The sequence below is a fragment of the Rhopilema esculentum genome, chromosome 6, assembly GCF_057945365.1.
Source record: "Rhopilema esculentum isolate cy_ngs chromosome 6, ASM5794536v1, whole genome shotgun sequence".
Classification (NCBI taxonomy): Eukaryota; Metazoa; Cnidaria; class Scyphozoa; order Rhizostomeae; family Rhizostomatidae; genus Rhopilema; species Rhopilema esculentum.
The window spans coordinates 4,599,749-4,612,593 of NC_142820.1; the positions used below are offsets into that span (position 1 = coordinate 4,599,749).

Below are 12,845 nucleotides of genomic sequence, written 5' to 3' on the forward strand. Positions count from 1 at the left end.
GTCCTATAACAAGGAAGCATTCTCCTAAAGTTATAGAAAGCGAGAGAGTAACAAAAGTAATGGAAACAAGTGATTCCTTATTATTTATTTATGCAAAAGAATCAAGAGCTTATAGAAAGATATGTACGAAAGATTAAAATGTATACCTGAGTATTAGTGTAAAGACATGAAGCATTCCACTGTTGATATAGATACTGGAAAGGACGTACAAGTGTGTAGGGTGTGACAACCCCTAACATTTTGGTAGTCACTAGTAACTATTAGTTATTTAAAATGACATCAGTATTGTTTAGCTAGTTGCGGTTGCAAATTGATGCTACATCCTCCCCTGTATAGATAGTAAGAGAGTAACAAGTTTTGTAGGTAAAATTGTGTTGATTCTCGAAGGCTACATAACAATTATTTTGCTCACCGAGGCACAGGGTATACTAAACCAACTTTAACTGGCATAGCTTTTAAGAAGTTGGACTGATTTTCAAATGCTGGTAGCCTTTGCGCCTTCTCCAAAATAGCAGTATTGGTAGAGGTAATTTCAAGTTCTTTAAAGATGCGTGAAGCAAGCCATCTTTTTTTGAAAATCATAGGTGCTTACTATGATTCATTTGTGCCCATGTATCGCAGCATTTTGGGCCAGCTGTATGATCTTTGAAACAGATGTCATGCAAAAGAGCGATGCAAAACAGAGGCTGATCCAGAACCTTAGTTTTGGCAAGGTGATTCGTAGGTCCTAAGTTTTGGAAAATAAAATTATTTTTTAAGGAATATTGGGCGTGATTTCCTTCCGGATCCACCTATAAATAGCCACTGATTTTCCCACTGCATACATAGTCACTAACAGTTTGAAAAAGACTGCTCAATAAGATGTTTGCTTCCATCTTCCATTGGAGGCACAAATGTTGCCAAACAGTCCAAAGGTTTATATTGCTTCACGCTACGTCACCTTAAAGCTTAATGCAGTATAATAAGCTTTAGGGTAACGTAGATATAAAGGCACTTTGATTAGGTAATTTTTAACTTAAATATCTTTCTTATATATAAAACAGAATCACGTTTCTACATGAAGTTCTTTAAAAACGGAATTTGTAATAAAAATTAATACTGCTTAACGTTTGAGTCCAGTGCTCTTGTATACAAACAGGACTGCAGAATGGGCAAAGAGTTAGAATTTTCAGATTTATCTTTTGTACCTGAACATTTTTAAGTTTCAAAATCCGAAAAGGGATTTAGTTACTAGAGTGGCCCATTTGTCACTCTAGTTACTACACTTCTCTTTCTAAATAGGTGAAGACAGATGTGGGGAAACAAATTTTTACTGCTTGTGAGCCACAAACAACAACTCGTGCCAAGGTTTGCTAGTCTAGGCATATGACAGAAATTTGAACTTCGATAAGACACAAGAGGACTTGCAGCTGCTCTGCAAAGCATACAGATTTGCAAAATTTAGAATGATATATACCTGTTAGCAATTTTCATTTAAATCCTAATGATCTAATAAATTTTGTATAGACGTATCCATAGAGATGATGCTTGTGTTTATTGTTTACGGTGCTAAATGCATCTAATGTTGTGTAATCACTGATGAATAAATATTGAAGATTTGCCCAACCAGCATTGAGGGATGTCGTCAAACTGAGCAACGAAACCAGTTGTTTGATCCGATTCAAGGCCTTATGTAATAGCAGACTACTGGCGGTAAGGAGATACATGTTTTTCACAAAATGTGTTGTATTCATTGTAGATTGGCAATTATCGAATAAAAAGAATATCCCGTGAAAAGCAGAAAAACAGAAGTTGATTACCTGACGAAAAACGTTCTTGGCTTCTAAAAAATCTTCATTGGGTTTCTGTTTACGAAAATGTGATAATGCTAATACCATGTGATTTGTACAGCTGACAACAAAAGAAGTCATTGTTTCTATTCTATTTTTCAGCAACTCCTGAAGATGAATCAGTCAAAGTGGTGTACGACAGCATACTTAACAGAGTATAGACACTTTCCTGCAAACATCATCTGTCTCATTGTTCTCAATGTGGTAGTTGCTGTTTTAAACATCCTGATCAATGGTTTTTTGATCTATGCATTAAGGAAGACACAGCAGTTGAAGAACCTATCAAATCAATTTATTGCCTGTCTTAGCCTTTCTGACTGTGGTGTGGGACTACTAGCTCAGCCTCTTATCATAGCTACCCTTTGGAATATGCATATGGGTGTAATTTCTTGTAATACCGAGATGGCAACGCAGGCCGTTGGGTTTACTTTCTGCCACTTCTCTGGAGTTATGCTGGCAATTATTGCTGTTGATCGCCATCTTCATATCAAGTACAAAAACAAGTACAATTTCTATATGAATTCGTCCAGAGCTATCAAAGTCGTTGCATTGAATTTGTTTATCGCTTTAATTGTTGCAGGAGGTTCTGTTCTTTCTAGTACACAGCACACATACATTACTTTTGACCAAGCAATGATGTCGATTGACACAATCGTAGTACTCTTTATTTGGCTGAACTATATATTGATATTCAGATTAATTAAAGAACATATGAGAACAATTCATAGAAAAGACAGTGAAGGAAATACACAGGTATTATCAAAAGTGAAGGCAGATGCAGCTTTTGCAAAGACAATGGTCCTTATCATGACATCCCAGGCTATTTGCTACTTTCCATACTTTCTTTCGAGTTCTCTGCGGTCAAAGAAAGATGTGGTACACAGAGAAAGCTGGCTCGGTTCCTTCAGATGGTGGAGCCTCTTACTAGTGTATTTGTGCTCCTCACTTAATGCGCTGATATTCATATTTAGGAACGCAAAGATAAAAAGACACTTTTTTAGACAATTTTCAATGACCACTGAGCTTAACAGCTCAAATCAAGAGTAAAATTATTCGCAAATATTTATGCTACTATATAGCTTTTGTTCAATGAACTTCATGTTTTGTTGTTGTTAAAACAAAAAAAACGTTAAAATCTATATCCTTCACTCAAATTATTTACTTTGTGCCTTCATATCTACTTTAGCTACCTGTGAGCATTCTTACCTGAGCCGCAAAAAAATAAATTCACCAACAATACCATAACAGTTTTAGATTTGAAATTTGGTCATTGGATTTGGTATGCAGTTCGGGGCTGACTCTACTCACTAAGCACCTTAAGGACTGAAGCGTCAGGTATAAGCAAAAACAGTTTTGCTTAAGCATATCATCAACATAGCTCAATTACATAAATCAATTACATAATATAAACTGGTTTTGACTATATTTTATAACTACTATATACATAACTTGAAAATTGAGGCAACACAACTGAGGATGTGACTTTGCATACAACCGGAATAGTAACCCTGTAAAATTATTTCGTTGACATGAAATCTTCGCACGCATTCCAAGGAACATTTGCAAAATGTATACCTTTTCGCATCGACCTTTTAGAAAATATTTTGTTTGCTAATTATAATCTTTTGTTCGATATGAATTGATATTCAATATTATAACGAATCTTATGACGTCACCAGCAGGTATTACGGCTATTTAAGCGTAATGCTAAGTTAAGATTGTGAATAAGAAATTCAACTATTGACGTAAACGGCCCTAAAGCATTTTGATACAGCACGAATCTTGAAGATGCTATTGACAAGCAGCCCACCCGTTCAGGCTCTGGTCATGAAATAGGAGCCGATTTATTCTAGAAAGCTAGAAAATCCATGGTTCTTGTCTGACACTGCACGGAATTGATGGTTAAAGGCAACCGACAGATATACAAGTGGCTTTAGCTATCTGTCAATCAATATTAGCCAATCAATGAGCATGTGAGTGGAATCACGCTCACTGATTGGTCATTTTTCATTGGAAGATGGCTTCACCCACTTTTATATTTGCTGATTGCCATTAAGTTTCACCAATTCAGAAGGTTGCTGTTTTCTTATTAGGCCTGCGAATAAGGAACTAACAACTTATGTAAGCTATAAAAGATGTTTAGAGATTAACGATATGTTTTGTTAGTCAAAGCAGCATTTTGCATATTTTTTCTTACCTTGCTTTTTAAAGCAAAAAATATTTTTTGAAAACAGGCAAACTTTTGGTGATTGCGATGATGGTGAATACAATTCTCGAATTTAATTCATTTTTTATAGATCTGTGCTTTTTTGAATCAGGATGGTATTCCATACTAGTTATGTTAGCACAAAAGAGTGGTATTATTTGCTTTTAATAACTATCATAAGAGCAGCTCTGGCACATTCATGAATATATCTAAGGGCTGTTAAACCCAACGCTTACATGCTTTCACCATTGCTTTCATGAGCCAACTAGCCTACGCTAAGCAAGGTAGATCGTTATAAAAATTTAAATATAGGACCTTTTCAAAAAACTTCCTAATCAATCTCTGTTGGACCTGTTATGGTATTCGATTTTTTAATCCAGTGATATTGGACTTTGAAGGAGGCGTCAATCCTCAGTGGATAACAAGCGGGGCTATTTACAATACCAATGAATCCTCTGAATAATTCATCATTGATACAAAACAAAGCCACAACAAATGTTGAATTTCTTCGTCTGCGTTCTTTTGTATGCTTTGCTATTCAATACGCATAATTTGTTATTTATTAAAATAGATATGCTGTCTCTTTGAAGACGTATTCCCATGAATTTTGAACAACTACTCAGTGTATGAGTCATACACTCTATTCCGCTGGACCAACTTCGCCGTGGAACAATCAGCATTAAAAGGGCAAAGAAACAGAAGGATACCATGCCAAATAATGCCATTGGCGAGAGCAATTGGTGTAAAACTGCATACCCAACGCAGGGTAATATTACAGCACTTAATGCCATTATTCTTATGGCATTCAATGTTGCCATTGCCTTGAGTAACATCTTCGTAAATGGTTTTTTAATATTCGCTCTAAAGCGCACAGATCAACTGAAGTCATTTTCAATCAAGTTCATCGTTTGTCTCAGCTTATCGGACTGTTCAGTAGGGCTTATTCTACAGCCGATTGTTTTGAAAATACTTGCTAATGAGTACTACGGCATAAACTCTTGCAGAATTGATCTTGCAGGCCAAGCTATATCATTCGTTTTCTGTCACTTTTCTGGCGTGATGCTAGCAATAATTTCACTGGATCGATACATACACATCCGACATGCAAGCAGGTATTCTTCCTATGTGACAAAATCAAGAGCAATTGCATTGGTATTGATCGATGTTGCTATTGCTCTTACAGTGGCGGCAGTATCTATAATTGCAAGTCTACAGCAAACGTATTTCATCTTCGATATTTTCCTGTCATCATTTGACACAGTGGTGGTAATTTTTATCTGGTTAAATTACATATTAATGTTTCATTCCATTAGAAAGCACACAAATTCTGTGCTCAGACAAGACAATGGAGGAATACCTAGAATCTCTAATAAACTGCGAGCTGATGCTGTAGTTGTCAAAACTATGATTTTACTGATGACGTCACAAGCGATATGCTATTTCCCATACTTCATCGCAAGCACTATTTGGTCATACCGTGTTCGAAATATCAAAGAAGCTATAGATGGCAAGCTTGCATTGTTGTTATGGTGGAGTTTACTGCTAGTCTTCATATACTCCTCAGCCAATGGGTTGATTTTCATCGTTCGAAACCCGTCTATCAGAAGAAGATACTTTAGGAAATTTTGCAAACTTCAGAGGCCAGTAGCTCCACAAACGAATTTTTCTGAGAAAATTACGCTAAAATCTAGAAAGAGTAATTGATTGCTGAAACATCTGTTGTTCAACAGGATGTTCTGCTTGCTGCTACAATACGAGATAACAATGGCCTGCTCATAGAGTGTGAGCTTGTCTGGTACCCAGAGTATAGCAATAACTGCATAACTTCTAATTTATAACAGCTAAAACGTACACAGGGGCGTGTCGGCTTGGTAAAGATGGCAGATCCGAAATTCGGACAAAAGTATTCCACTTGGTCATATGACCAATAAGTGTTTACTTATCTCACTAAAGCTCTGAATTTATTAATTTCACTTTAATTACACGTTGGCGATGAGAATAAATAAAACGTAGAATGGACTAACTATGCAAATTGCTTATAAAAGCCAACTAACTGCGTAAGTTGAAGTTGTAACTCAACTGTACACTATGAAATAAAAACTTCTTCGAAAATAGCACGGAAATACTTGTTGGTATATTCGAAAAGAGCAAAATTAGGCCAGGTTGTTAGAGGCACTTGTTTCTCTCCCATGCAGACACCAAGTGCGTTAGCAGGAGCTATAGCCCCTCCACTTTTTGCAATGATAAATTGGAAAATTTTTTTGAAAGGTCACTCTATGCTCTAACGCAACATTGGATAGTATACTCCTAAGTAGTAGCAGTTTTTCTTGACTGGGAACCCTTTTTCTCCATTTTCTAGGTATTTTGTTACCCCCAAGCTAATTTCATCTATTTTTATAGCTATTGATATCTTCTCTGAACCAGACTGTTTATAAAACTTCAGTGGTAGTTTTTCAACGTTTTTCAACGTTCTAGAGAGTGTGGCCTTGAAAAATTTTCGGTCACGCCCTTTTCAGCTCACGGTCCCTGCAGCCCCATGAACATGATAGCCGAGCCGGGTAAAGTCACAACCTAGTAGAAAAAGATGGTTTCCAACTTTTTTTATTTTGTGGTTTTCCGCAATGCAATTAGATCGAAAATCAATCCTTTGTGGGAATCGAAAGTCATCATAGCATGTCGGCGTTCATGCATGGGTTTCAGAGCTACGTAATCATATTACTCAGAACCCTGCAAGGCTATTGGCTTTTACTTCTCTAATGTTTCCTGGAACAACAAAAACAAGCCTACATGAAGCGCACTGGAATCAAACGAGAGATAGCTCAATGATGAACCTGGAAAACTTCTGTTTCAGAGAAGTAGAATTATCGTATTGGTCATTTAATCTTGTTGATAGAATTTCGCATTTAAATTTGTTGGTCTGTTTATCTTTCCAATACAATTCAAAACTGAAAGTTTTTTAACATAATGGAATGAACGGGTACCTGGCAAGCTTCAGTTGTATGTATGCAGAACACAACAACTAAGACAAATAATGTAAATTACATGACAATATTTCCTTGTCATTGATGTTCAGGTAAAGGAAACCGAAACAGACGGTAGTTAGAGATTGGACTTTCCATTCCTTGCTGCAAAAATACAAGAAAGACAGTGAGAAAATGTGCAGAACTGTGTACCCAACTCAAGGTGGCATGACAGGAGGGCACTTCCTCGTTGTTACGGTTGTAAACTGTATTGTCGCCCTGAGCAATATTGTTACAAACAGTTTTTTGATTCATGCCCTAAAAAGAACTGGCCAGCTTAGGACACTATCAAACAAACTCATCGTTTGTTTGAGTTTATCAGACTGTGTGATTGGGCTGATTTTACAGCCCTGTATTGGCCTATTGTTGATAAAAGCCTACTACGAAGATGTCTCTTGCAATTTGGAGATCAAAATTCAAGCACTGGGGTTTGGCCTCTGTCATTTTTCTGGCGTTATGCTGGCAATTATAGCACTTGATCGATATATTCACATCAAATTCGCAAATAGATATTCGTCGATCATGACGTCATACAGAGCGGCAGTGCTTGTTGCAGGGAACGTGGTTCTTGCCGTGGTTGTGGCTGGAGCGTCAGTCATTGCCAGTAAGCGTGGGTTTTTCTTTGTGTTTGGCTTGATAATGGCATCAGTCGATAGCTTGATTGTGTTTATCATCTGGTTCACATACTTCCTAGTTTATAGATCCATAAAAAAGCACGTGAATCACATGAACAGAATCACCACTCCTGGGAAGCCAAAGGTTCCCTCAGCATCAAGAACTGACACTGTCTTGGCAAAAACAATGGTTCTCATTATGACATCACAACTTTCCTGCTATTTTCCTTTCTTCATTGTAATGACAATTCGGTCATACAGGAGCTTTCAAAACGAGGGAAGTAGTCACGCACTCGATGCTCTCATATGGTGGACCACTAATCTTGTATATATGAACTCCTCCATAAATGCACTGATTTTCATTTTTCGTAACACAAAAATCAAACAGAGGTTCACGAGGCCTGTTGTCCCAGCATTCGAAATTGAAAACGGCGGCGACTCTCATTCCAAAAGAACAACTAACACGCTATCAGACTCGACTGTCCTAACCAAAATGTAAAATTAAATCAATGAGAATCCATTGGTAAAGTTCTTGATAGAACACTGTGGATCACAAAATGGTTACTTTGTATCCAATCTTATTTTGTCGTATTTTATGCCCGCCCAATGTGGTCAGCTAGAACGCAGCTGACAAATGCAAGTAGTACAATTATTGTAGTCTGTGAATTGTAGTATTATCTAATATTAGTGCAAGAGGAGCCTGTCTTGTTGGTACCTATTCCCTTTATTGTAAGAATATTATGTTTAAAAGAGACAGCAAAGATCGTCTGAATGACTTCTGTCAATAAAGAGCGGTAGAAACAGTGTTTTAATGTAATCAGCAATTTAAAATTCTGGTGCGAATTCAAGAATAATTATTTTGCTCTAAAGTATTCAGTGCTTAATGATATTTATCTTTAGTTGTATGATAATCGTTTGAATTTAGTCGTTTTCACTCTTTGAATAGGCATGTCAAGGCTGCTTTCTTGGAATCGGAAAAAAATGTAGACTTCTTCAATCATTTAAAATTTCGTCTAAAATAAGAACGAGGTCCAAGACGGCAATTTATCACATAATCGATCAATAGGTAAGAAAAGTAGGCTTATTTTACAGTCAAGTGTTGGAAATTAGTCTCAGAAAAAAACCACAAATATCAATAAAGAAGACAGTTTTTGTCCCTAAAGTTCGGACGCTTGTTCATAAATTGTCCTAAAAACGTCCTGAAATGATCTATAACCTGTCAGTTAACCAAGTATTAATGTCAAAATCTATTTGTTGCGTTCTTGTTGATTCTGCCCCTCACTCAACCATAAAATGTGTGGACGTTTTGTGACATTGCTTTGAAAGTTTTCTGTTGTTCAGAAATGGTTTAATCGGAATTAGGGCTATCGTCTCTTAGTTTCGGAGATAATACACCATAAGGTCTTTATAAAGCGCATACTTGCATAAACGCAAGGAGATTAAGGAGTGACTTCCAATCGAGCCTTAGGGGTTTCTCGTCTCTGAACCAGGATTGTCAAATCTGTTCCATACATATTTATTGCATTGCATATTACCCAGGTATTTTGCATAAGGTTACCCAGAGTCTCTTATGTAAGGTTAACCAGCAGCGGAATGAAAAATATCTTATTGGGATGGCTCTCATTGACAAGCCTTAGGAGGCCAAAGTGAATTTCTGTAACATCTTTTTGTACCTTGCCTACCAATCCTTCGACTGTGCACCTGCTTCACTAAATCACCACAAGGTAGGTGATGGCCGTAAGTTTTTTGGAAATGTTAAAGCAAAGTAATGATGTTTAAACTGTTCACTGCAATTAATCAGAGAGTCTTCAAATGAATTGGGTAGTTCTAAAAGCATGAATTTTTATTTTGTTATGAAAGTTTCTCAATATTAAACCAATGAAAAGTCGGAACATAAAGTTTGAATGCAAGCTAAAAATTATTCATTGTTTGCTTAACATTTCAACTTGCAGCTGCTTTTATTTGTAAAAAATATTTGATCACTGTAATTGTGGATGTTTGTATGTAATTATGGATAGTGGATGTTTGTGAAACCTAGCTACAATCAGAACCAAAACTAACAATATGATTATTTGCACTAGGAAGCAAGTTGTAACAAGAGGCACAATTTTGCTTTGTACTTCTTATGAAGTGACTTTGTGGACATTAAGTTCTGTTCGGTGTTGGCCGCTTCAATCAATGGTCTCATTTCTTCGTTATCGTGTATTTAAAATTCTCTTTTAGCTGTTTTTCTCCGTTTCGCGCGCTTTTATTTTCAGCTTGCTTTGTTTCGCAACACTCATCTGCCTTTAATATTACAAAACAATTACTTTAGATCAGGCAGCATTGGCTAGAGCTGTCTGTTAATGGTAAAATAAGAGAGAAGGATACTGCAAAAGATCTATCCAAAGTTTGGAAATGTGCCAGTCAGCAAAATAGGTTTACGGTTTTGATTCTAGGTTGGATTCGACAAAACATTGCACAAATTGGAATATAAATGAGTGTATTGGAAGACGTCTCGATCAAATCACATCACTTCTTTTAATCTTCATCTTAGTTTTAGAAATTTATGTTTCTTTTTAAAGCTTGCACCTGGAATCAACATGAAGTAGAATTGTGGTTGCTGTTTCAAGAAATAAAATAGTGATCACCAACTGTTTTAAAATTCAGATGTTTTCAAATATGTTGATTTTTGTTGCATGCAAAAAAGAAATATTCTACCAATTGCACCATCGAAGAATCTGAAGCATATGAGTAGAAATAAAAAATAGCTAATAAGAATTCAAATGATAGTTGGTGGACGTTTAAATGTTTTTCTAGCCGATGTTTACTTTGAAATTTGCCAAGATTACCTTTAAAGCCAAACATTTTTCTTGGATTATTCCAAGGAACTAAAAAGCTTTGGTGTCAAAAATGCGAAATTACAATCAAGAAAGAGAGGTAGGATAAAATTGCAACTGTTTTGATTTAATGAAAAAAATTTCATTCATGACCTGAATTTTCTTCATAAAGTATTTCATGCAAAATTTATGTATTCATATGTTTCCACACTATATACAAGTAGATTTTATTGCAAAAATTGATAATAAATTTTCAATCTGTTTCCATTTCTTGCTATGATCGCTATTAAGTATTACATGTTTATTTTCCTCAAGGTCTAAAAGTCAATGTTATTTCTTTATCGCATATCAAAAATAGGTACCGAAATGGTCCCCTGAGTCCCAGATTTTCGCTACGTTTTCAGCCCAATTCCAGATTCCCGACCATCAACTACCGAGTTCTAGAAAAATATGCCAATTCCGATTCCAGACACAAAAAATGATGATTCCATCGCTGAAAATATTGGTACCCTCTAAAGAACGAAAACATGTTAGCCTGCAAATGTTCTGGTTTTGAAACTCATCATGTCTGGCCGTGGCAGAGTAAGACATCGCCAAAAGACTCATTTAGAACATGGTTAATGATTTCTTTACGCAAATGCTTGTCTTTCCATCATATAACATCTTTGAATAATCACAGATTTTTACACTGTGCATTAAATAACCAATAAATAGAAAACAATGTCCATTAAGTGATGTTGCTTACTGTATCTCTTTCAGTTTATGCGTTAAAGAATTTGGATTAAAGATTTTTGACTGAGTTCCATCCGTGTTTGAAACGAAAATCCCATTGTTTCAATTCATTCTCTTCCGAGGCACAAAACGTTCATTTCCGAGTTCTAGGATTGACTGCTGTTGTCCTCCATAGCGTCTGGAAAATCGTTTCAAAACCATGACAGAGAATAAGGAACGAAAAGGGCGAACGAATTACATCAAACTTTCAATTTTAAGATTTTGAAGGGACTGTGATGAAACTCGGAATTTTTAGGTTTCACTTTTTTAGTTTAAATATTACTTGTTTCAGGCAACACTATTTTTAGCTATATGTCGGATAACTGACTGAGTTCTGTGCACCAAGGAACTCACTTTGGATCCGCCTCTGAACAACACAACACAATATAACACATTACGATCATTCTGATTGAAAACATCCTGCAAACAACTGGTTGTTTGTAGAAACACCCAATTTTGCCTATTGCATGTTGAACTGAGAGGACAAAACAATTTCAATTTTGGCGCCGTTTGTTCGATAACTACTGCAACATAAACTGTTTCTAGACCATGAAACGATGGGTCCTGCAAAATGGTGTAAAACTGCCTACCCGACTGAGGACAAAATTTCACCTGGAAATCTCATTGTTATAATGACAGTCAATACTGCAGTCGCAATAAGCAACATATTGGTAAATATATTTTTAATTTATGCATTGAAGACTACGGGGCAACTCAACACATTATCGAACAAGTTTATCGTCTGCCTAAGCATTTCCGATACTGGAGTTGGTCTGTTTGGACAAACGTTTTATTTAGCATCAATAGTCTTTATGTATCACGGCAATATTTCTTGTACAGCTGAACTATTTACCCAAGCATTTTCATTTTCTTGCTGCCATTTTTCCGGCGTTATGCTCGCGATCATATCTATAGATCGATATATACACATTAAACACTCGAGAAAATACAGTTCCTTGATGACTGGAAGAAGAGCAACTGTTCTTATTGTCATTAACTTGGTCATTGCTTTGGCTGTGTCATCAACTTCTGTGGTTGCAAGCATAAATAGGACATTTCATATTTTTGACTTCACAATGTCAACAGTTGACGCCTTCGTTGTGTTTTTTATATGGTCTAACTATATATTGATCTTAAAGTCGATAAAAAAGCAAATGAAGTCTATTCTAAAGCCGAAAAATCTTGAGGGACAAGGGCTTTCTCCAAAGGTTAGAGCAGATGCTGTACTTGCAAAAACTATTTTTTTAATAATAACTGCACAAATTATCAGCTACTTTCCGTATTTTGTATCCAGTATCACATGGTCTTACATGTACCAGAATAAGAAGGAAAAATACAGAGATATAGTTGCTTTGATCGTATTCTGGAGCATAATCTTTGTCTGTTCCAATTCTACTCTCAATGCAGTCATTTGGATTTATCGAAACCCGAAAATAAAGCGACGTTTCATGGTCCAGATTTTTTCACGCAGTAGAAGCGAAACGACTTAGAAGAAATCACAAGGATGTAGGAAGAATTTCACAGAAAGGAAATTTAGTAGAATTAGTTAATAATACTCTGAAGAAAAAGGCCGCTAACGATAAGGT

At 36.2% G+C, this 12,845-nt stretch overlaps 4 protein-coding genes across 4 annotated transcripts; all 4 read left to right on the plus strand.

Moving 5' to 3' along the window:
* Positions 1-951: 951 nt before the first annotated feature.
* On the plus strand, positions 952-3,397 carry LOC135686930 (melatonin receptor type 1C). Its single transcript, XM_065203333.2, has 2 exons — positions 952-1,692; positions 1,932-3,397. The coding sequence occupies exon 2, from the start codon at positions 1,944-1,946 to the stop codon at positions 2,874-2,876; it is 933 nt and encodes a 310-aa protein (XP_065059405.2). The 5' UTR covers positions 952-1,692; positions 1,932-1,943; the 3' UTR covers positions 2,877-3,397.
* Positions 3,398-4,743: 1,346 nt separating this feature from the next.
* LOC135686929 (beta-1 adrenergic receptor) lies at positions 4,744-5,739 on the plus strand. The gene has a single exon (XM_065203332.2). The coding sequence runs from the start codon at positions 4,744-4,746 to the stop codon at positions 5,737-5,739; it is 996 nt and encodes a 331-aa protein (XP_065059404.2).
* Positions 5,740-5,764: 25 nt separating this feature from the next.
* On the plus strand, positions 5,765-8,574 carry LOC135686240 (histamine H2 receptor). The gene has a single exon (XM_089109078.1). The coding sequence runs from the start codon at positions 7,191-7,193 to the stop codon at positions 8,166-8,168; it is 978 nt and encodes a 325-aa protein (XP_088965204.1). The 5' UTR covers positions 5,765-7,190; the 3' UTR covers positions 8,169-8,574.
* A 3,242-nt stretch (positions 8,575-11,816) lies between these two features.
* Positions 11,817-12,749, plus strand: LOC148960092 (trace amine-associated receptor 7c-like). The gene has a single exon (XM_089109079.1). The coding sequence runs from the start codon at positions 11,817-11,819 to the stop codon at positions 12,747-12,749; it is 933 nt and encodes a 310-aa protein (XP_088965205.1).
* The last annotated feature ends 96 nt before the right edge of the window (positions 12,750-12,845 follow it).